The 24,021-nt window shown below is 47.2% G+C and overlaps 1 protein-coding gene and 1 long non-coding RNA gene across 7 annotated transcripts in view; one reads left to right on the top strand and one right to left on the bottom strand.

The window, feature by feature from the left end:
• LOC135055700 (uncharacterized) overlaps positions 1–24,021 on the top strand; it is a 140,148-nt gene that overhangs the window by 67,123 nt on the left and 49,004 nt on the right. The gene's annotated exons all lie outside the window — the stretch shown is intronic.
• The window catches only part of TRMT1L (tRNA methyltransferase 1 like), a 102,642-nt gene continuing 90,669 nt past the window's right edge, over positions 12,049–24,021 (bottom strand). For 4 of the 6 annotated variants that reach the window (XM_063960060.1, XM_063960061.1, XM_063960059.1 and 1 more), the window contains exons 15-17: positions 20,335–20,379; positions 19,929–20,055; positions 12,049–12,551 (exon numbers count right to left, since the gene is read on the bottom strand). In XM_063960060.1, coding sequence (XP_063816130.1) covers positions 12,320–12,551; positions 19,929–20,055; positions 20,335–20,379 — 404 coding nt within the window. In that variant the 3' untranslated portion in view covers positions 12,049–12,319. The remainder of the gene's footprint in view (positions 12,552–19,928; positions 20,056–20,334; positions 20,380–24,021) is intronic. The other 2 variants (XM_063960063.1, XM_063960064.1) reach the window with 2 other exon arrangements.

The raw sequence follows: 24,021 nt of genomic DNA, 5'->3' as shown, positions 1-24,021 counted from the left end.
GCCATAGCAGGTCTTACCACTGTTCCTGCGAGAGAAAATATATTTTTCAAGAAGCTATCTACCCTTCTGTCTGTGACATCATTTAGTGAGGTAAATGACATGTCGCAGTACATGTGCATCTACTTTTGGAGGAACTTCTCTTTTTGAACAATCCACAGCTGGAAATGGATAATAAGAATCCCATCTTTTCAGAATCTTATACTTTTACTGGGCATCGCCCAAGATTCTTCCATCATTTCCGTCAGCTCACCTGACGCTGGGAATTCAGCTTTAACTGTTTTTGTTTGTTTAAACACAGGTGCTTTAGACTTTGACACTGTTTTGGCTGGCTCTTCCAAAGAGAGAACAGCCTTCACAGCCTCAATAAGTTCAGCTACATCCTCTGAACTAAAACTCTGCGACTGATCATCATACGGAGTATTTGAATATACTGTATCATCATTTGTTGTATCATCTTGTGTAGTCTGCCACATAGACGCATCTGTCTTAGTCTTACCTGTCCCTTGGTTACTTGTAGAGGCTACTGGAACCCACCCGTAGGAAGGGAGCTGCATGTATGGGTTAATAGTGTAACCTAACCCCTGGGTGGTGCTGCCGGAGTTAACCTGTCCGTTATTGAAGACAAAGTCTTTGCGAACATACTCCATGGTGGCTCTGTTGGTTGTTGAACCAAATCCTGTTTTTTACTTTGCTGAAAAGCAAAACAGTTCGCACATAACCCCTCATATGTGACCAACTGGTCAATTAAGCCTGTTTTACAAGATAAACATGTTAGGGATGTAGGAGCGCCTGATAAATTCTCCTCGTCACTTTTGCCGCTCACAGACATGGTAATATTCTGTTAATGACTACACAATTTGTGACTGAAAATCACCTATATATGGATATATAGAAGGGAGATCAATCTGACCCCAACCGTGCACCTGAATTGAGGGTCAGAACAGGACTGACGACATAAAAAAAAGTCAGCACACATACTAGCAGTCAGTCACATATTAGGGCATTAAACATTGTCATATGAGAATACAACCCCCATAACAAGTTACAAGTAATTTTTCCTCAGGATAAATTAATTTGTTTATTTATGTATTTTTGCATATGCTGATAATTTTAGTATTTCGTTTTTTATCATCGGATTATAAATTGTATATATATACTATATATCTTATTTTTTATATATTTTTTAAGTTGAGTAGTAGACAGGCACCTCAATATTATAATATATCTGTTTTGTACTATTTAAATGTGAGCAAGGACACACTAATTAGCTAATAATTTATTTGTTAACTATTTGCTGTGGTTACATAACAACATTGACAGAATAGAATGGTATTGCATCCCAATTAAGGGAGGTTAATAGATATTATCCAATGCAGAGGCCCCTGAGGGGATAAAAAGAGACCATGGTAATGAGCCTATCATCCTCTGATGAAACCACCATCTTTGTGGGCGGAGAAACGCGTCAGGTGACTCATTCCCCCGAGAACCGCAAGTGGAACGCAAAGTCCGGAAGTCGGAAGCCCGAACCCGGAAGTCGCGGCGCGCGACACACGCAGGCGTTTCCACTCTCCCACAGTTGCTGCGGCTGTGCATGAACCCATAGATTCAGCTACGAGTCCCCCATCCCCTGCCTTTGACACCAGGATTCCAGCTACTGTGGACCAGGCAGGAGGAATCACCAGGAGGACATACGGGCTTGCACAACCCAGGAGCGCTCCTGACACTAATGGATGGGTGAAGTATTAACTAATAACACCCAATATATGAACAGCATCTTTGTTTTCATTGTTTTTAAAAATCATCACCTATGATTGTTCTCTGCGCAAATAAACAGTCAGCTTGTTTGGAACCAAAATCTTTATAAATTATCTCCATTTGTGCATGAAATTAAATCTACTCAGCTGAAGGAGAATTATGTCATAACTGCCCTAAACCTCACAAGTGCATGCAATTAAATCTCTTTCTTGTGAACGAACAACTATTCTGTTTGGAACAAATACTAACTTTGTCTACTTATGTGCTTGAATCATTTCAGCTGGAGAACTTTCCTTTAATTGCTCTAATCTTTGTAGGTGTATGCAATTAAGCCTTTTGTAAAAAGGAGCATTACTAACCAAAGCAGAATCTGTGTGGAGTTTACATTTACTTGTATGTGGAGTAATTGACAAAATTAATGTTTCATGGTCTTATGCTACTAATTCTGCCTTACTGTTTGCATTTTAAGATTAAGATTTTAATCAGTAATTTTAAATAAATTATTAACTTGTATCAAAACAGCAGTCTGTTAACATTTTGTGCGCCTTCACTTATATCTTTAACTTACAAGTAAGTAGGAAAATTGTACTTCTGTTTTAACTGGGTTTTTTTTTTTTTCCAAACATAACATGCAGAAACAACAGTAATATACAGGTCTCATATGCAATATGTACTAAAATTAACAATTCATACTAACAAGTAGAGAGAATTTATAGTACTGTATACCCTTACTCCGTAGAGCGGGATACAGGGAGACTCACTACACTTCCATATCCAAACAAATACGCTCGCATGACACGGAGTGGATTCAGATGCTACCGATGTACACTACCGCTCCTGATAACTGATGACACAGTCGCTCACTGACGGACACGGACGCTCAGTGACTTCCATGTGTATGCAGACGCTAAGGCCTGCGACTCAGTCTAGGCGGGATCTCTAATATACACAACCGCAGCGTCTAAGCTGCGACCAAGTACCCTCGTGGTAGCGTCTGAGACAGAAGTGAGGTCATTCAGTTCATGGACGGGAGACGTGCGGAAACTGGTCATGAACTCGGGGGAGGGCCGGCCAGGAGAGCCGTCTGATTCCCCCTGTTGACTTAAACTCTAAGGATCGCGGCCTCTACCTAGTCCTGGCGCCTATGATCCCTAGAGCGTAGCGCTGTCCCACCAGAGTGTGTTCGGCGCATCAACACACTGTTTGTAGTCTCCACCAAAAGTAGCTGTAGCTGTGTCCGGACCCCTCTAGTAAGAGGAAATCCATAGACTTACCTTCCCCCCATGCTCCGGCCACAGCCTGGTTACGTCTGCTGGACCTGCTAGAACATCCGACACAGACGCCCGTCGAGACAGCACTGTACCGCGAAGGTAAGCGTTGTTGCGACCCACTGGGGAGTTGTTGGAGCAACTCTTTCTAATATGCGTTTAAGACGCTGTTAAGAAAAATCACTCAAAAACATAGTAAGACTATAAAAATAAAATAATAAAAGCTTCAGGCTGCTATTAACAGCAGCCCTGTGACCATGGTCCGGCTCCTGCCGACCCAAACAAAAAACGGATTTGACTGAGTCAGTGGGCGGGATTATACGGTGAAGCCCTGATGCATCCTGGGAGGCCAGAAAGCTTGTGACCGTTTGGTGCCATTTCCGCTGTCGCTCCGGCATATCCCAATGTTATCCTGTGGATAACCTGTGGACCCAGCAAGAGAAAAATGGCGCTGGTGATTGCTGGATCCGCTCTGAGTAGAAGCCCCGCCCCCTGTAGTGGCGCACGGCTTCCCGCACAAATTTGATTACGCTGGCCAGAGGTATACTATGCTAACAGCGGGATTAGCCCGTTAGCTTCTTTGACCAGTTTAGGTTGACCGCGCTGGCCCAGGACGCCCCTCCAAGCGCCTACACTTAGTGTTGCTGAGCCTTAATGGAGCGCAGCCTGTCAAAGCTGAGCTCCCACCCTTTTGCCGCCATACCCACCGGCGACCCGATAACCGGGACACCGATGCTGTACTCACCACCTTCTATCTTCTGGCTCTGTTAGGGGGTGGCGGCCGTGCTGCGGGAGTAAGCGGCCACCTTGTGGCTTGCGATCATCACCCTCAGGAGCTCAGTGTCCTGTCAGCGGAGATAAAGAACCATTAACTTCTAGAGTTGGTTCCTACTCTTTCTCCTCTCCCCCCCCCCCCCCAAGTCCCACGAAGCAGGGGGGCTGTTGCCAGCAGCCTTCCTGTATCCTAATGCTCTAATAAAACAAAAAAAATAAGAATTTACTCACCGGTAATTCTATTACTCGTAGTCCGTAGTGGATGCTGGGAACTCTGTAAGGACCATGGGGAATAGACGGGCTCCGCAGGAGACTGGGCACTCTAAGAAAGAATTAGGACTACTGGTGTGCACTGGCTCCTCCCTCTATGCCCCTCCTCCAGACCTCAGTTAGGGAAACTGTGCCCGGAAGAGCTGACACTTCAAGGAAAGGATTTGGAATCCCGGGTAAGACTCATACCAGCCACACCAATCACACCTTACAACTCGTGATAACTATACCCAGTTAACAGTATGAACAACAACTGAGCCTCACTGAACAGATGGCTCATAACAATAACCCTTTAGTTAAGCAATAACTATATACAAGTATTGCAGACAATCCGCACTTGGGACGGGCGCCCAGCATCCACTACGGACTACGAGAAATAGAATTACCGGTGAGTAAATTCTTATTTTCTCTGACGTCCTAGTGGATGCTGGGAACACCATAAGGACCATGGGGATTATACCAACGCTCCCAAACGGGCGGGAGAGTGCGGATGACTCTGCAGCACCAAATGAGCAAACTCAAGGTCCTCCTCAGCCAGGGTATCAAACTTGTAGAATTTTGCAAACGTGTTTGATCCCGACCAGGTAGCAGCTCGGCAAAGTTGTAAAGCCGAGACCCCTTGGGCAGCCGCCCAAGAAGAGCCCACCTTCCTCGTGGAATGGGATTTTACTGATTTAGGATGCGGCAGTCCAGCCGCAGAATGTGCAAGATGAATCGTGCTACAGATCCAGCGAGCAATAGTCTGCTTAGAAGCAGGAGCACCCAGCTTGTTGGGTGCATGCAGGATAAACAACGAGTCAGTTTTTCTGACTCTAGCCGTCCTGGAAACATAGATTTTCAGGGCCCGGACTACGTCCAGCAACTTGGAAGCCTCCAAGTCCCGAGTAGCCGCAGGCACCACAATAGGTTGGTTCAAATGAAACGCTGATACCACCTTGTGGGGACGAGTCCTCAATTCTGCCCTGTCCATATGGAAGATCAGATAGGGGCTTTTACAGGAAAAAGCCGCCAATTCTGACACCCGCCTAGCCGAAGCCAAGGCCAAAAGCATGACCACTTTCCACGTGAGATATTTTAATTCCACGGTCTGAAGTGGCTCAAACCAATGTGATTTTAGGAAATCCAACACAACGTTGAGATCCCAAGGTGCCACTGGGGGCACAAAAGGTGGCTGAATATGCAGCACTCCCTTAACAAACGTCTGAACTTCAGGCAGTGAAGCCAGTTCTTTTTGAAAGAAAATAGACAGGGCCGAAATCTGGACTTTAATGGATCCCAATTTTAGGCCCATAGTCACTCCTGACTGTAGGAAGTGCAGAAATCGAACCAGCTGAAATTCTTCTGTGGGGGCCTTCATAGCCTCACACCAAGCAACATATTTTCGCCATATGCGGTGATAATGTTTTGCTGTCACATCCTTCCTAGCTTTTATCAGCGTAGGAATGACTTCAACCGGAATGCCCTTTTCCATCAGGATCCGGCGTTCAACCGCCATGCCGTCAAACGCAGCCGCGCTAAGTCTTGGAACAGACAGGGCCCCTGCTGTAGCAGGTCCTGTCTGAGAGGCAGAGGCCAAGGGTCCTCTGAGATCATTTCTTGTAGTTCCGGGTACCAAGTCCTTCTTGGCCAGTCCGGAACGATGAGAATAGTTCTTACTCCTCTCTTTCTTATTATCCTCAGCACCTTTGGTATGAGAGGAAGAGGGGGGAAACACATAAACCGACTGGTACACCCACGGTGTCACTAGAGCGTCCACAGCTATCGCCTGAGGGTCCCTTGACCTGGCGCAATATCTTTTTAGCTTTTTGTTGAGGCGGGACGCCATCATGTCCACCTGTGGCCTTTCCCAACGATTTACAATCAGCTGGAAGACTTCTGGATGAAGTCCCCACTTTCCCGGGTGGAGGTCGTGTCTGCTGAGGAAGTCTGCTTCCCAGTTGTCCACTCCCGGAATGAACACTGCTGACAGTGCTATCACGTGATTTTCCGCCCATCGGAGAATCCTTATGGCTTCTGCCATCGCCATCCTGCTTCTTGTGCCGCCCTGTCGGTTTACATGGGCGACCGCCGTGATGTTGTCTGACTGAATCAGCACCGGCTGGTTTTGAAGCAGGGGTCTTGCCTGACTTAGGGCATTGTAAATGGCCCTTAGTTCCAGAATATTTATGTGTAGGGAAGCCTCCTGACTCGACCATTGTCCTTGGAAGTTTCTTCCCTGAGTGACTGCCCCCCAATCTCGGAGGCTTGCATCCGTGGTCACCAGGACCCAGTCCTGTATGCCGAATCTGTGGCCCTCGAGAAGATGAGCACTCTGCAGCCACCACAGCAGAGACACCCTGGCCCTCGGGGACAGGGTGATCAGCCGATGCATCTGAAGATGCGATCCGGACCACTTTTCTAACAGATCCCACTGAAAGATCCTTGCATGGAACCTGCCGAATGGAATTGCCTCGTAAGAAGCTACCATCTTTCCCAGGACAGTGATGATACACCGACACCTGTTTTTGTTTCAGGAGGTCTCTGACCAGAGATGACAACTCCTTGGCCTTCTCCTCCGGGAGAAACACCTTCTTCTGTTCTGTGTCCAGAATCATACCCAGGAACAGCAGACGCGTCGTAGGAACCAGCTGCGACTTTGGAATATTCAGAATCCAGCCGTGCTGTTGTAGCACTTCCTGAGATAGTGCTACTCCGACCAACTGCTCCCTGGACCTCGCCTTTATAAGGAGATCATCCAAGTACGGGATAATTATAACTCCCTTCTTTCGAAGGAGTATCATCATTTCGGCCATTACTTTGGTCTGTCCACGGCACCGAGGGTATTTACCAAACGGCAACATCTGGAATTGGTAATGGCAGTCCTGTACCACAAAACGGAGGTACACCTGGTGAGGTGGGTAAATGGGGACATGTAGGTAAGCATCCTTGATGTCCAGTGATACCATGTAATCCCCCTCTTCCAAGCTTGCAATAACCGCCCTGAGCGATTCCATTTTGAACTTGAACTTCCTTATATAAGTGTTCAAGGATTTCAAATTTAGAATGGGTCTCACCGAACCGTCTGGTTTCGGTACCATAAACATTGTAGAATAGTAACCCCGTCCCTGTTGAAGGAGGGGAACTTTTATTATCACCTGCTGGAGGTACAGCTTGTGAATTGCCGCCAGCACTACCTCCCTGTCCAGGGGAGTAGCTGGCAAGGCTGATTTGAGGTAACGGCGAGGGGGAGAAGTCTCGAATTCCAGCTTGTATCCCTGAGATACCACTTGTAGAACCCAGGGATCCACCTGTGAGCGAACCCACCGGACGCTGAAGTTCCGGAGACGGGCCCCCACCGCACCTGGCTCCACCAGTGGAGCCCCAGTGTCATGCGGTGGATTTAGTGGAAGCAGGGGAGGATTTTTGTTCTTGGGAACTGGCTGTATGGTGCAGCTTTTTCCCTCTACCCCTGCCTCTGGGCAGAAAGGACGCGCCTTTAACCCAATTTGCCTTTCTGGGGCCGAAAGGACTGTACCCGATAATACGGTGCTTTCTTAGGCTGTGAGGGAACCTGAGGTAAAAATGTCGACTTCCCAGCTGTTGCTGTGGAAACGAGGTCCGAGAGACCATCCCCAAATAATTCCTCACCCTTGTAAGGCAAAACCTCCATGTGCCTTTTAGAATCCGCATCACCTGTCCACTGCCGAGTCCATAATACTCTCCTGGCAGAAATGGACATTGCATTAATTTTAGATGCCAGCCGGCAAATATCCCTCTGTGCATCTCTCATATATAAGACTACGTCTTTAATATGCTCTATGGTTAGCAATATAGTGTCCCTGTCAAGGGAATCAATGTTATCAGACAGGGAATCAGACTACGCAGCTGCAGAGGAAATAAATATATTACCCACTGGAACTACCACAGCAGCTGGAAGGGGTTTGTCAGACCCCACTAAAAAATAAACAATATGCAATGGGGTACCAGCGCTAGGAGTTGTATCGCCAATTATTCAATAAATCAATTACCACTGGATCAGTTATAAATTTTAATAAACATAATTATCACATGAATAAAAACGTGAAGATAAAGGTATTTAGGAGTTAACCATACAATTAAAATATAGAATACAATGAGATAAAATCAAAAATAAGAATTGGCTCTGAGGTGATATTGATTCAAATTGCTGGAAAGAACCCAACCATTATTTTAGTGATCCCGGACTTAGTAAAGTGCAGATTTCCTCCTCCTTAGAATTATTTGTGCAGTCAGCTGGTAATACCCTTAATAGTACCTCTCACACAGTTCCATATAAAGATGGTGATGATTGCTCGTCTGTGCAGATATTCAAGGGGTTTCCATAATCTTGCTGGTTGTGCTGAAAAGGAGTGGTTTGCAGGTAAAATCCTTGGAAATCCAAGTGTGCAAAGGAGTCCTTATCTGGATCAAACTGGACAAAGGTTGGGATACCACAGCAGTGCCTTAACGCGTTTCCCTGAGCCAGGTCGCTCAGCTTCTTCAGAAGTAAACCTCAGATTCATTTTGAGCCATTTTTATACCTCACTAATAGGTGCTTCACATTGCAGCTGTGTTAATTCTAATTTAATTAACTGATCCAGAGTTAAAAATAAAAATCATTATCTATGTTTAAGAAGACAGTCCTAAAATCATCATCATAAGTTTAATTATACATGATTATGAAAGAAAATAATCATTTGAACAGACATAAACATAGCGGTCATGTGACCTTATCTCACATTCACCAGTACTTCTCATTATAGAGTCAGGTGTGTTAGGCCCACTGATAGGTCCTATGGTTCCCACTCTGCATTAGGACACCCACCTGTGTGAAGGGTGAGTGCACCTGTGTTGTGGCAACGCACGGTGGAGCGCATTATGATGATGATTTTAGGACTGTCTTCTTAAACATAGATAATGATTTTTATGGAAATAAAATCCCAACCTTTGTCCAGTTTGATCCAGATAAGGACTCCTTTGCACACTTGGATTTCCAAGGATTTTACCTGCAAACCACTCCTTTTCAGCACAACCAGCAATATTATGGAAACTCCTTGAATATCTGCACAGACGAGCAATCATCACCATCTTTATATGGAACTGTGTGAGCGGTACTATTAAGGGTATTACCAGCTGACTGCACAAATAATTCTAAGGAGGAGAAAATCTGCACTTTACTAAGTCCGGGATCACTAAAATAATGGTTGGGTTCTTTCCAGCAATTTGAATCAATATCACCTCAGAGCCAATTCTTATTTTTGATTTTATCTCATTGTATTCTATATTTTAATTGTATGGTTAACTCCTAAATACCTTTATCTTCACGTTTTTATTCATGTGGTAATTATGTTTATTAAAATTTATAACTGATCCAGTGGTAATTGATTTATTGAATAATTGGCGATACAACTCCTAGCGCTGGTACCCCATTGCATGCACGCTGCTGCAGCACTGCACATCCATGCTGAAGCAATAGCAGGTCTCAGTATAGTACCTGAGTGTGTATATACAGACTTTAGGATAGCCTCCTGCTTTCTATCCGCAGGCTCCTTTAAGGCGGCTGTATCCTGAGACGGCAGTGCCAACTTTTTTGACAAGCGTGTGAGCGCTTTATCCACCCTCGGGGACGTCTCCCAACGTAACCTGTCCTCTGGCGGGAAAGGGTACGCCATCAGTAACTTTTTAGAAATCACTAGTTTCTTATCGGGGGAAGCCCACGCTTCTTCACACACCTTCATTCAACTCATCTGATGGGGGAAAAACCACTGGTTGCTTTTTCTCCCCAAACATAACACCCTTTTTAGTGGTACCTGGGTTAATGTCAGAAATGTGCAACACATTTTTCATTGCCGTAATCATGCAACGGATGGCCCTAGTGGAATGTACATTAGTCTTGTCCTCGTCGACACTGGAGTCAGACTCCGTGTCGACATCTGTGTCTGCCATCTGAGGTAGTGGGCGTTTTTGAGCCCCTGATGGCCTTTGAGACGCCTGGGAAGGCACTGGCTGAGAAGCCGGCTGTCCCACAGCTGTTATGTCATCGAACCTTTTATTTTTGGAGTTGACACCGTCGTGTAAAACCTTCCACATATCCATCCACTCTGGTGTCGACCCCGCAGGGGGTGACATCACATTTATCGGCACCTGCTCCGCCTCCACATCAAACATGACGACACAGCCGTACCGACACACCGCACACACACAGGGAATGCTCTGACTGAGGACAGGACCCCACAAAGTCCTTTGGGGAGACAGAGAGAGAGTATGCCAGCACACACCACAGCGCTATATAATCAGGGATTTACACTAACACAAAGTGATTTTCCCTATAGCAGCTATACAAATACAGTTTGCGCCTAAATTTAGTGCCCCCCCTCTCTTTTTTACTCTTTGAGCCTGGAAACTGCAGGGGAGAGACTGGGGAGCTGTCTTCCAGCGGAGCTGTGAAGAGGAAATGGCGCCAGTGTGCTGAGGGAGATAGCCCCGCCCCTTTTCGGCAGACTTCTCCCGCTCTTATATTAATATTATGGCAGGGGATTTTTGCACATATATAGTTTATTAGATTATATTATGTGCTGTTTGCCAATGTAAGGTACTCTTATTGCATCCCAGGTCCCCCCCCCCCCCCCAGCACCCATCAGTGACCGGAGTATGTGGTGTTCATAGGGAGCAATGGCGCACAGCTGCAGTGCTGTGCACTACCTTAATGAAGACCGAGTCTTCAGCCGCCGATTTCCAGGACGTTCTTCTTGCTTCTGGCTCTGCAAGGGGGATGGCGGCGCGGCTCCAGGACCGGACGACTGAGGCTGGGCCTGTGTTCGATCCCTCTGGAGCTAATGGTGTCCAGTAGCCTAGAAGCCCAAGCTAGCTGCAAGCAGGTAGGTTCGCTTCTCTCCCCTAAGTCCCTCGTAGCAGTGAGTCTGTTGCCAGCAGATCTCACTGAAAATAAAAAACCTAATAAATACTTTCTTTACTAGAAGCTCAGGAGAGCCCCTAGTGTGCAACCAGCTCGAGCCGGGCACAGATTCTAACTGAGGTCTGGAGGAGGGGCATAGAGGGAGGAGCCAGTGCACACCAGTAGTCCTAATTCTTTCTTAGAGTGCCCAGTCTCCTGCGGAGCCCGTCTATTCCCCATGGTCCTTACGGAGTTCCCAGCATCCACTAGGACGTCAGAGAAACTATGAAAACTCCTAAGAGCTCCCCTGGCTGTGACCGGGTCCTCCGGGCACATTTTCTAAATGGAGTCTGGTAGGAGGGGCATAGAGGGAGGAGCCAGCCCACACTTAATCTCTTAAAGTGCCCATGTCTCCTAGTGGACCCGTCTATACCCCATGATACTAATGTGGACCCCCGCATCCTCTAGGAAGTAAGAGAAAGTAAAAGTAAAATGAGTAATCTTGTTTCTTCTGCTCAGCATCGTTTTGGATTCAAATGTTCACAGATGATTTGCTGATGAGCCATACCATTATAACCACCTGTCTATAGTGTTGCTCCTTGATCCTACACCAAAATAGTTATTATCAGCAGATCCTTTTACTTCTGTAATGCTGGTTACACATTAATAGATATATTGCCCGTTCCATTAACGGATCAGAGTGTATACACCCGATATGTCTGTGAACACCCCAGCCAATATATCTTGCAGCTATAACTGGCATGTCTGGCTGCATGTACGGGAGACCTACCGGTTGCCCTACACTTGCTGCAGGGACTGACAACACAGCTTGGTGGACAAATTCAAATTTGTTTTGTCTGCAGAGATATATTCAACAGCCAATTGGTGTGTATGCAAATCCGCCACTTTGCTGGCAGATTAATTGGCATAGTATGTACCCAGCGTGGTGCAGCAGCCAAGGACCAGATCTCAGTCCAATCCACCAAGCATGGATATCCTTAAAACCTGGACAGGAATAGTGGAGTTTGAGAGACACTGTGGATAAAGCATATAAAAAGAACAACAACAAAAACAAACAACTACAGTGGCTTGTTTTGTTTTTGTATTAATAAAAAACAACAACCAAACAATAAAAAACCTGCAGCACCAACTTAAAGAGTCCACCTTAGAACTAAGCCTCTCTATTTGCAGAGGACTGTGTGCTACAGTAAATGATACAAGCAGTCTGACTTATATGAAAACCATCATTGCAACACTGCTGGCACCAGAATCTATGAAAGAAACATTATACTTTATTACATTTAGGAACAGTTCTAAAAGATAGCAGATTTTTGTCTTCTAATTCATTGCAGACACTATTTTACTTTGGATCCGAGACAGAGGAAGCCCCTGCAGGCGCCAACTCATCAGTGTTTGTTTCCGGGGTCTCTTTGTAGCTGCTGGTCTGTGAGGAGTTTGAGAGGGTGCTGTTCTTTTCAAGGATTGCCTTCAATGTGGCCAGTGGAGCATTAGTACGGATTCCCGTAGGATCAAAATGTGTCCGGCTCACTAGGAATCCAGCTTCTGTCAGATACTGTAAGATTTTGTTTAATCTGTAACAAAAAAATAAGAATTTACTTACCGATAATTCTATTTCTCGTAGTCCGTAGTGGATGCTGGGGACTCCGTAAGGACCATGGGGAATAGCGGCTCCGCAGGAGTCTGGGCACATCTAAAGAAAGCTTTAGGATCACCTGGTGTGCACTGGCTCCTCCCCCTATGACCCTCCTCCAAGCCTCAGTTAGGATACTGTGCCCGGACGAGCGTACACAATAAGGAAGGATTTTGAATCCCGGGTAAGACTCATACCAGCCACACCAATCACACTGTACAACTAGTGATCTGAACCCAGTTAACAGCATGATAATAGAGGAGCCTCTAGAAAAGATGGCTCACTACAGCAATAACCCGAATTTTTTGGTAACAATAATTATGTACCAGTATTGCAGACAATCCGCACTTGGGATGGGCGCCCAGCATCCACTACGGACTACGAGAAATAGAATTATCGGTAAGTAAATTCTTATTTTCTCTGACGTCCTAGTGGATGCTGGGGACTCCGTAAGGACCATGGGGATTATACCAAAGCTCCCAAAACGGGTGGGAGAGTGCGGATGACTCTGCAGCACCCAATGAGAGAACTCCCGGTCCTCCTCAGCCAGGGTATCAAATTTGTAGAATTTTACAAACGTATTTGCTCCTGACCAAGTAACTGCTCGGCAAAGTTGTAAAGCCGAGACCCCTTGGCAGCTGCCCAAGATGAGCCCACCTTCCTTGTGGAGTGGGCATTTACAGATTTTTTTTTTTTTTTTTTTTTGGCTGTGGCAGGCCTGCCACAGAATGTGCAAGCTGAATTGTACCACAAATCCAACGAGCAATAGTCTGCTTAGAAGCAGGAGCACCCAGCTAGTTGGGTGCATACAGGATAAACAGCGAGTCAGATTTCCTGACTCCAGCCGTCCTGGAAACATATTTTCCGGGTCCTGACAACGTCTAGCAACTTGGAGTCCCCCAAGTCCCTAGTAGCCGCAGGCACCACAATAGGTTTGGTTCAGGTGAACGCTGAAACCACCTTAGGGAGAAACTGAGGACGAGTCCTCAATTCCGCCCTGTCCGAATGGAAACTCAGATAAGGGCTTTTACAGGATAAAGCCACCAATTCTGACACGCGCCTGGCCCAGGCCATAGCCAACAGCATGACCACTTTTTCTGTGAGATATTTTAACTCCACAGATTTAAGTGGGTCAAACCAATGTGACTTTTGGAACCCAAAAACCACCTTGAGATCCCAAAGTGCCACTGAAGGCACAAAAGGAGTCTGTATATGCAGTACCCCTTTAACAAACGTCTGAACTTCAGGGACTGAAGCTAGTTCTTTTTTGGAAGAAAATCGACAGAGCCGAAATTTGAACCTTAATGGACCCCAATTTCAGGCCCATAGATACTCCTGTTTGCAGGAAATGTAGGAATCGACCCAGTTGAATTTCCTCCGTCGAGCCTTACTGGCCTCGCACCACGCAACATATTTTCGCCAAATGCGGTGATAATGTTTTTCGGTTACATCCTTCCCGGCCTTGATCAGGATAGGGATGACTTCATCCGGAATGCCTTTTTTCTTCAGGATCCGGCGTTCAACCGCCATGCCGTCAACGCAGCCGCGGCAAGTCTTGGAACAGACAAGGTCCCCGCTGAAGCAGGTCCCTTCTTAGAGGTAGAGGCCACGGATCCTCCGTGAGCATCTCTTGAAGTTCCGGTTACCAAGTCCTTCTTGGCCAATCCGGAGCCACTAATATAGTGCTTACTCCTCTCCATCTTATCAATCTCAGTACCTTGGGTATGAGAGGCAGAGGAGGGAACCCATACACTGATTGGTACACCCACGGTGTTACCAGAGCATCTACAGCTATTGCCTAAGGGTCCCTTGACCTGGCGCAATACCTGTCGAGTTTTTCCCAACGGTTTATAATCATGTGGAAGACTTCTGGGTGAAGTCCCTACTCTCCCGGGTGGAGGTCGTGCTGAGGAAATCTGCTTCCCAGTTGTCCACTCCCGGAATGAGAACTGCTGACAGTGCTATCACATGGTTTTTCGCCCAGCGAAGAATCCTTGCAGCTTCTGCCATTGCCCTCCTGCTTCTTGTGGCACCCTGTCTGTTTACGTGGGTGACTGCCGTAATGTTGTCCGACTGGAACAACACCGGCTGACCTTGAAGCAGAGGTCTTGCTAAGCTTAGAGCATTGTAAATGGCCCTTAGCTTCAGGATATTTATGTGAAGTGATGTCTCCAGGCTTGACCATAAGCCCTGGATATTCCTTCCCTGTGTGACTGCTCCCCAGCCTCGCAGGCTGGCATCCGTGGTCACCAGGATCCAGTCCTGAATGCCGAATCTGCGGCCCTCTAGAAGATGAGCACTCTGCAACCACCACAGGAGGGATACCCTTGTCCCTGGTGACAGGGTTATCCGCTGATGCATCTGAAGATGCGACCCGGACCATTTGTCCAGTAGGTTCCACTGGAAAGTCTTGCGTGGAATCTGCCGAATGGGATTGCTTCGTAGGAAGCCACCATTTTTACCCAGAACCCTTGTGCATTGATGCACTGAGACTTGGTTTGGTTTTAGGAGGTTCCTGACTAGCTCGGATAACTCCCTGGCTTTTTCCTCCGGGAGAAACACCTTCTTTCTGGACTGTGTCCAGGATCATCCCTAGGAACAGAAGACAAGTCGTCGGAACCAGCTGCGAATCTGGAATATTGAGAATCCAATCGTGCTGCCGCAACACTACCTGAGATAGTGCTACACCGATCTCCAACTGTTCCCTGGATCTTACCCTTATCAGGGAATCGTCCAAGTAAAGGATAACTAAAAATTCCCTTCCTTTGAAGGAATATCATCATTTTGGTCATTACTTCAGTAAAGACCCGGGGTGCCGTGGACCCTCCCTACGGCAGCGTCTGAACTGATAGTGACAGTTCTGTACCATAACCTGAGATACCCTTGGTGAGAAGGGTAAATTTTGACATGAAGGTAAGCATCCTTGATGTCCCGAGACATCATGTAGTCCCCTTCTTCCAGGTTTGCAATCACTGCTCTGAGTGACTCAATTTTGAATTTGAACCTCTGTATGTAAGTGTTCAAAGATTTTAGATTTTAAAATCGGTCTCACCGAGCCGTCTGGCTTCGGTACCACAATAGTGTGGAATAATACCCCGTTCCCTGTTGCAGGAGGGGTACCTTAATTATCACCTGCTGGGAATACAGCTTGTGAATGGCTTCCAAAACTGACTCCCTGTCAGCGGGAGACGTCGGTAAAACAGACTTTTTGGAAACGGCGAGGGGAATACGTCTCGAATTCCAATTTGTACCCCTGAGATAACACCTGAAGGATCCCGGGGTCTACTTGCGAGTGAGCCCACTGCGCACTGAAATTCACTGAGAACGGGCCCCCACCGTGCCTGAACTTGTAAAGCCCTAGCGTCATACTGAGGGCTTGGCAGAGGCGGAAAAGGGTTTCTGTTCCTGGGAACTGGCTGATCTCTGCAGCCATTTTCCTCTCCCTCTGTCACGAGCAGAAAAGAGGAACCCTTTTGTCCGCTTGCCAACCAGGACTGCGCCTGATAATACGGCGTCTTATTTTGAGAGGCGACCTAGGGTACATCCCCTTTTTTTTAAGGCAATACTTCCAAATGCCGTTTGGAATCCCTGACCACTTTACTGGTAGAATACAACGCACTTATACTTGATGCCAGTCGGCAAATATTCCGCTGTGCATCATGCATATATAGAAATGCATCTTTTAATTGCTCTATAGGCAATAATATACTGTCCTTATCTAGGATATCAATATTTCCAGTCAGGGAATCCGACCACGCCAACCCAGCACTGCACATCCAGGCTGAGGCGATTGCTGGTCGCAGTATAACACTAGTATGTGTGTAAATACATTTTAGGATACCCTCCTGCTTTTTATCAGCAGGATCCTTAAGGGCGGCCATCTCAAGAGAGGGTAGAGCCCTTGTTCTTACAAGCGTGTGAGCGCCTTATCCCCCCTAGGGGGTGTTTCCCAACGCACCCTAACCTCTGGCGGGAAAAGGTATACTGCCAATAACTTTTTAGAATTATCAATTGTTATCGGGGGGAAACCCACGCATCATCACACACCTCATTTTATTTTTCAGATTCAGGAAAACTACAGGAAGTTTTTCCTCACCAAACATAATACCCCTTTTTTTTTGGTGGTATTCATATTATCAGAAAAGTGTAAACATTTTCCATTGCATCAATCATGCAATGAGTGGCCCTATTGGAAATCACGGTTGTCTCTTCACCGTCGACACAGGAGTCAGTATCCGTGTCGGCGTCTGTATCTGAGGTAACGGGCGCTTTAGAGCCCCTGTATGAGACGTCTGGACATGCACAAGCTGAGTAGCCGGCTGTCTCATGTCAACCACTGTCTTTTATACAAAGCTGACACTGTCACGCAATTTCAACAGTACATCCACTCAGGTGTCGACCCCCTAGGGGGTGACAACACTATTACAGACACTCTACTCCGTCTCCACATCATTTTTCTCCTCATACATGTCGACACAAACGTACCGACACACAGCACACACACAGGGAATGCTCTGATAGAGGACAGGACCCACTAGCCCTTTGGGGAGACAGAGGGAGAGTTTGCCAGCACACACCAGAGCGCTATATATATATATATAGGGATAACCTTATATAAGTGTTTTTCCCTTTATAGCTGCTGTATTGTTTATACTGCGCCTAATTTGTGCCCCCCTCTCTTTTTTAACCCCTTTCTGTAGTGTAGTGACTGCAGGGGAGAGCCAGGGAGCTTCCCTCCAACTGAGCTGTGAGGGAAAATGGCGCCAGTGTGCTGAGGAGATAGGCTCCGCCCCTTTCTCGGCGTCCTTATCATCCGTTTTTCTGTATGTTTTGGCAGGGGTTAAATGCATCCATATAGCCCAGGAGTTATATGTGATGCATTTATTTTAGCCATATAAGGTTTTTATCGATTTATTGCGTCTCAGGGCGCTGCCCCCCCAGCGCCCTGCACCCTCAGTGACCGGAGTGTGAAGTGTGCTGAGAGCAATGGCGCACAGCTGCGGTGCTGTGCGCTACCTTATCTGAAGACAGGATCGTCTTCTGCCGCCGATTTTACCGGACCTCTTCACTCTTCTGGCTCTGTAAGGGGGCCGGCGGCGCGGCTCCGGGACCCATCCAGGCTGAACCTGTGATCGTCCCTCTGGAGCTAATGTCCAGTAGCCTAAGAAACCCGATCCACTCTGCACGCAGGTGAGTCCGTTTCTTCTCCCCTTAGTCCCACGATGCAGTGAGCCTGTTGCCAGCAGGTCTCACTGAAAATAATAAACCTAAACTAAAACTTTCACAAAGAGCTCAGGAGAGCCCCTAGTGTGCACCCTTCTCGTCGGGCACAGAAATCTAACTGAGGCTTGGAGGAGGGTCATAGGGGGAGGAGCCAGTGCACACCAGGTGATCCTAAAGCTTTCTTTAGATGTGCCCAGACTCCTGCGGAGCCGCTATTCCCCATGGTCCTTACGGAGTCCCCAGCATCCACTAGGACGTCAGAGAAAAGGAATTTACTCATAAATACAGAATAGTGGATTTGTAAAAGCAAACTATGGGTTACTATTATGGCGTTTGTTTAAAATGTATTTGGGGCCTTAATCAGAGCAAATCGCTATGGCTGCGATTGCTCTCACAAGCATGTCTGCGCACGCATCGTGATTGACAGGTGACTGGTGTCTGGGGGAGGCGATGGTGGGGAGGAGAGTAGGAAGTGCATTTCCAAATGCGCTTCCTGCAATAGGAAACATGACGGCGGTGCCCCATGGCTGCACAGGCATGGGTCAATCTTTATTTGAGGTTTTTGTGATGCAATTAAATTACGATCGCGGTGTGGTGCCACACATGCCGGGCGGCCCCCAGCACAGGGCAGGTTTTGCTAATTTAGCAAAAACTGAGATCAACTCTGAATAACCTCCTTGGTGCCCTCCTTTACTAAAGTTTGTCCATTAGAGGGATGAACTCTGTCTACATAAAAGAAGCGACAGTCATTGTGTGTGCTTAACCAATAGATTAGGAGACAGCCACTGGGAACCAAAAACAAAACGGCCACAAGGAGGAACAATGTGCCTTCCTCTGTGTCAGGGGTTAAACTGCGCTGGAACGGGGTGGAACTACATTCAGTCAGTTCCACTTGGAGGCAGAACACAGTTCCACCTCCTCCGGCTCACCTAACCCGATGTGTGCCCAGCTCCGCTGAGACTGTGTTACCAGCAGGCGCCCAGCTCCCTCTCCACAGTGGAAGCCGGAGGCAGGAGCTCACTACCGAGCTTCGGCTTCCGGTTCTATCAGTGTGTCATGACGTCTTTGTCATAGTGCCGAGGAGAGGACGGCGGAAGGATCACAGCAGTCGGACGCAGGAGTGGGGCTTGGAGAGTATGTTGTTTTGTTGTGTGAGTGCTTCTACTGGGGGCTAAACTACAGGGGGGCATTACCACTGGGAGGCTAAACTAAAGAGGGGGCATAACTAAAGAGGGGGCATAACTAAAGGGGCTAAATGACTGGTGGCATTACTACAAGCGACATTACTACTGGGGGCAATACTACACAGGGGCATTACCATTAAGGGCATTACTAATGGGGGCCCTACTAATGAGGGCATTGTAAAGGGGGCATGTCATAAGGGGCATCACTCCTGGGGACATAAGGGGCACTACTACTGGGGGCATTGCATAAGGGGCACCACTACTATGGGCTCTATATAAAGGGGCACTACCAGTACAGTGGACATTGCATAAGGAGCACTACTACTGTGGGCATTGTATAAGGGGTGCTACTGCTGTGGGCATTGTGTATTACGGGGTGCTACTGCTGTGGGCATTGTGTATTACGGGGTGCTACTGCTGTGGGCATTATGTGTATTACGGGGTGCTACTACTGTGGGCATTATGTGTATTACGGGGTGCTACTACTGTGGGCATTATGTGTATTACGGGGTGCTACTACTGTGGGCATTATGTGTATTAGAGGTGCTACTACTGTGGGCATTATTACTATTGTGTGACCACGCCCAATTTGAGACCACACCCCCTTTTTTGGGGTGCGCAAAATACCTTTATTACATGGGCACCGAGGGGAGGGCCCTCTCTAGGACCACTACCTCTCTAGGACCACTTTAAGCACTGCTCTGTGTGTAAGTTGTAGATACCCTTTAATATTCCCTTTACTGTCTGTATAAAATGTAAGAAACTTTTGGTACAGGTTTATTTCAGTTAATGTGACCTAGAAATTGAATCCTGAAACAAAATATAAGCAAACAGACAAATATAAGTCAATCCACCATATGTATTCACCATAATGAGCTTTCACCTGATGACACATCAGGATTATAACTTACTTTGGTATATTCAGTCCTCCAATCGCATGTCTGTGAATACTGTAATAAAATGGAGGGTGTTCCACGCGGATCTCAGTCTTTAGGCGCTTACAAGCATTTGTATTTACCTCCAGGTGTTTTCTTTTACCTGAAGAACCACATTTAGAGCTTCAGCAAAATACAGCACTTAAAATCTTAAATTTTAAATATACTGTGCGGTTTCAGTAAATAGCTGTACAAATTCTTATTCCAATACCTCATGTATCAATCGTTCCCCACCTTTACATTCTACTTAATGTAATTTCAATTCTATTATGAATGTACAGTTCATTGTAATATGTTGGAACTTTGTAGATAAGGGACCAGTATAAAATATAAAAATAGCAAATTAAAACAATCTATGTAAAATAAATTTTCAAATGCATACCTGGGTCTACAAAAACATCACCTCCAACAGGAATTTCAGCTTCTGCTAAAGATTTAAAAAAAAAAAAAAAAAAAAAGAAGAATGCTATTGTAGTAAACACATTTACCTGACTTGCTAAAAACATGTAATACAAACAAAAACAGGTTTTAAAACACAGCTCATGAAACAGAAATCCAGTCCGGAATGATATACCGCAGACTGGATGCAGGCTGTCAGTATACCAACAGTGGCATCCCGTCTGCCGAAATACCGGCTGCGAGGCAGCAAGTCCCCTTGCGGGTGCGGTGGCTAGCTTCGCTACCCACAGGTTCTATTACCACTCTGTTGGTGGTGTGGAACCACCAACCGAGTGGGAACTAGGGGCGGGTGTCGGGATGCCGTCCATCGGCAAAATGCCGGCTGTTGGGATTCTGGCGTCAAGTCTTCTGAACGTCGGTATCCCAACCACCGGCATTTTGACTGCATCCCATTTAGACAGATAGTTGCTTTCTAAGCAGATTGTTTAAGTGCCAAATTGGAAGTCAGTTTTGCAAATATTTGTTGTACTAAATAGCTATATAAAGGGGGTCTGCAACACAAAGTTTGTGCAGGGCCAACTGTCAAGAATAAGACCAAGATGGACAAAAGAAAACCATCTTTGAGAAGGTTGAAATTAAATATCAGTCCCAGAAAGGACCCCGCGTCATCATGGCTATAACGAAGGCTACATTCCATGACAGAAGTCTCATGATGGCTGCTAAGAGTTTATTATGGATTTGTGGAGGACCCTCAGAAACACACTTATGACCCAGTGTGTCAAAATTTTGCATAGTGAGGCTCAAATGAGCATTCTCCTAAGATCAGTCATATGTGGAGATCCGTGGCGGAAGTCAGCGACCCAGTCGCCGGGGCTGTGCGGAGGAGTAACTATGCAGGCATCCAAGGGATGCCTCAGTTACTCAAAAGAAACCAATTCTGTAACCGGAAGCTGAGTTTAGCTCCCAACCGCGAGGTGCCCAGCTCCTGCCGTGCACCAAAGAAAAAATGTAACAAAAAGTGTGGTGAGAATTTCACACCAGCACACCAATATATAACTTAGCCAGAAACATCTAGCAACATTAACAGCAACAGCTGAACAAGAACACATACAGAGAACCTGCAGAAAGTCACCGCACAGAGGCCGTCCAATCCCTTATGGACTACGAGAAAAGGATTTACCGGTAGGTATTTAAAATTCTATTTTCTCTAGCATCCATAAGGGATATTGGGGCAGATTAGTATGATGGTGATTTCCCAAAGCTTCCAGAACGGGCGGGAACGTGCGGAGACATCTGCAGCAGTGCCTGCCCAAACTGGGAATCCTCTTTGGTCAGGGTATCAAACTTGTATAACTTCACAAAGGTGTTCTTCCCCGTCCAGGTAGCAGCTCGGCATAGTTGCAGGGCCGAGACTCCATGTCCAGCCGCCCAGGCAGAGCCCACCGATCTTGTAGCGGGGGCTTTCAGAGACTGTGGAACCGGTAAGGCTGCCAACACATAAGCCTGTTGGATAGTAAGCCTAATCCAACGAGCAATGGACTGCTTAGAAGCAGGGCAACCCGTTTTCTGCGCATCATAAAGCATGAACAAGGAATCAGTCTTTCTGATCCGAGCCGTCCTGTTGATATAAATTTTCAAGGCTTGTACAGCATCCAATGTCTCCGGAGGAGCAGAAGTGTCAGAACTGGACGGAATCACGATAGGGTGATTCAAGTGAAACGCGGAGACCACCTTCGGCAGGAACTGCTGTCTAGTCCTGAGCTCCGCTCTGTTCTCGTAAAAGACCAAGTATGGACTTTTGCACGACAAGGACCCCAATTCTGAGACACGCCTAGCAGGAGCCAGGGCCAAGAACATCACAATTTTCCACGTGAGATACTTATCTTCTACTGTCGTCAGAGTTTCAAACCAGGAGGACTGTAGAAAACGTAACACTACATCCAGATCCCAAGGTGCCGTAGGCGGCACATATGGAGGTTGTATGTGAAGCACCATTTGCAAGAAGGTCTGAATTTCTGGCAAGAGCCAACTTCTTCTGGAAGAAGATGGAAAGAGCTGAAATCTGGACCTTAATGGATCCCAGACGCAAGCCTTTATCCACTCTAGCCTGCAGGAATCGTAGGAACCTTCCCAAGTCGAATTCTGCAGAGGGATAAGTGCGTTCCTCGCACCAAAACACACATCTCCGCCAGATATGATAGTGTTTCGACGTCACAGGTTTTCTGGATTGCCCCATAGTGGCAATGACCTTTTTGGAAAGCCCTTTGTGAGCTAGGATGTTCCACTCAACTTCCATGCCGTCAAACGAAGCAGCCGTAAGTCCGGGTAGACGAAGAAGAAGATCCCTTGTTAAGGCCCGTACACACTGGCCGATATATCGGCCGTTCTCTTGAACGACCGATATATCGCGGGTCCGTCGGCCAGTGTGTACGGACGATACGTCTGTGAACTCCGTCGTTCACAGACTTATCGCGTCGGCCCCGCAGCACAGCCGACAGCCAACATATCTACCAATATATTGGCGCGTAGCTGTGTGTGTGCGGCGGTAGGCCGACCGCCCGTACACATGCTGCGTCGGCCGGCGGTGATTGACAGCTGAACTGGGCGGGCGTGTGTACACGCCCGCCCAGTTCATGACGTCAGTCCCCGACGGATCGGGCAGTGTGTATGCTCAACACACTGCCCGATCCATCCATAGATATATCTGCAGATCAACTGATCTGCAGATATATCTACTAGTGTGTACCCACCTTTAGTGGTAGAGGCCAAGGGTCCTCTACAGACATGTCCAGAAGAGCTGTGTACCACATCCTCAGGGGCCAATCCGGAGCAATCAAGATTGCTTCCACTCTTTGATGTATAATCCGCTTGAGCACCCTTGGGATCAGCGGAATCGGGGGAAACAGGTTGACCAGCTGGTAAGGCCAAGGCGATGTCAACGCATCCACTGAGCTCGCCTGAGGGTCCCTGATTCGTGAGCAATAGCAGCAAAGCTTTTTGTTGAGACGAGAGGCCATCAAGTCGATCTGTGGGCATCCCCACCTGTCGATGGTTTGCTGAAACACTTGAGGGTGTAGTCCCCACTCCCCCGGATTGAGGTCGTGGCGACTTAGGAAGTCCGCTTCCCAGTTGACCACTCCCAGAATGAAAATCGCGGACAGTGCTCTTGCATTTCTCTCTGCCCAGAGGAGTATTCTTGACACCTCTCGCATGCAGGTCTTGCTTTTTATCCCTCCTTGTCGACTGATGTACGCCACGCCGTGGCGTAGTCCGACTGCACCTGGATCGCCTGATCCCAGAGTAGACGGGATGCCTGAATCTGAGCACTGCAGATAGCCCAACGTTCCAGAATGTTGATTGGAAGTAGGGCCTCTTGGGCAGACCACCTGCCCTGGAACTGCGCCCCCCTGGGTGACAGCTCCCCATCCTCTCAGACTCGCATCCGTCGTGAAGAGGATCCAATCCTGAATCCTAAAGAGTCGACCTTCCAGCAGGTTGGAAGACTGTAGCGACGACAGGAGAGAGATCCTGGCCTGCGGTGACAGCCGAATCATCCGGTGCATCTGAAGATGGGAACCAGACCACTTGCTCAGGAGATCCAATTGGAACGGTCTGGCATGAAACCTTTCCGAATTGAATTGCCTCGTACGAGGCCACCATCTTTCCTAAC

This window comes from Pseudophryne corroboree, chromosome 3, assembly GCF_028390025.1.
Source record: "Pseudophryne corroboree isolate aPseCor3 chromosome 3, aPseCor3.hap2, whole genome shotgun sequence".
Taxonomy (NCBI): Eukaryota; Metazoa; Chordata; class Amphibia; order Anura; family Myobatrachidae; genus Pseudophryne; species Pseudophryne corroboree.
The sequence above is the reverse complement of the archived record's forward strand: the minus strand, read 5'-3'. Positions and strand labels throughout refer to the sequence as shown.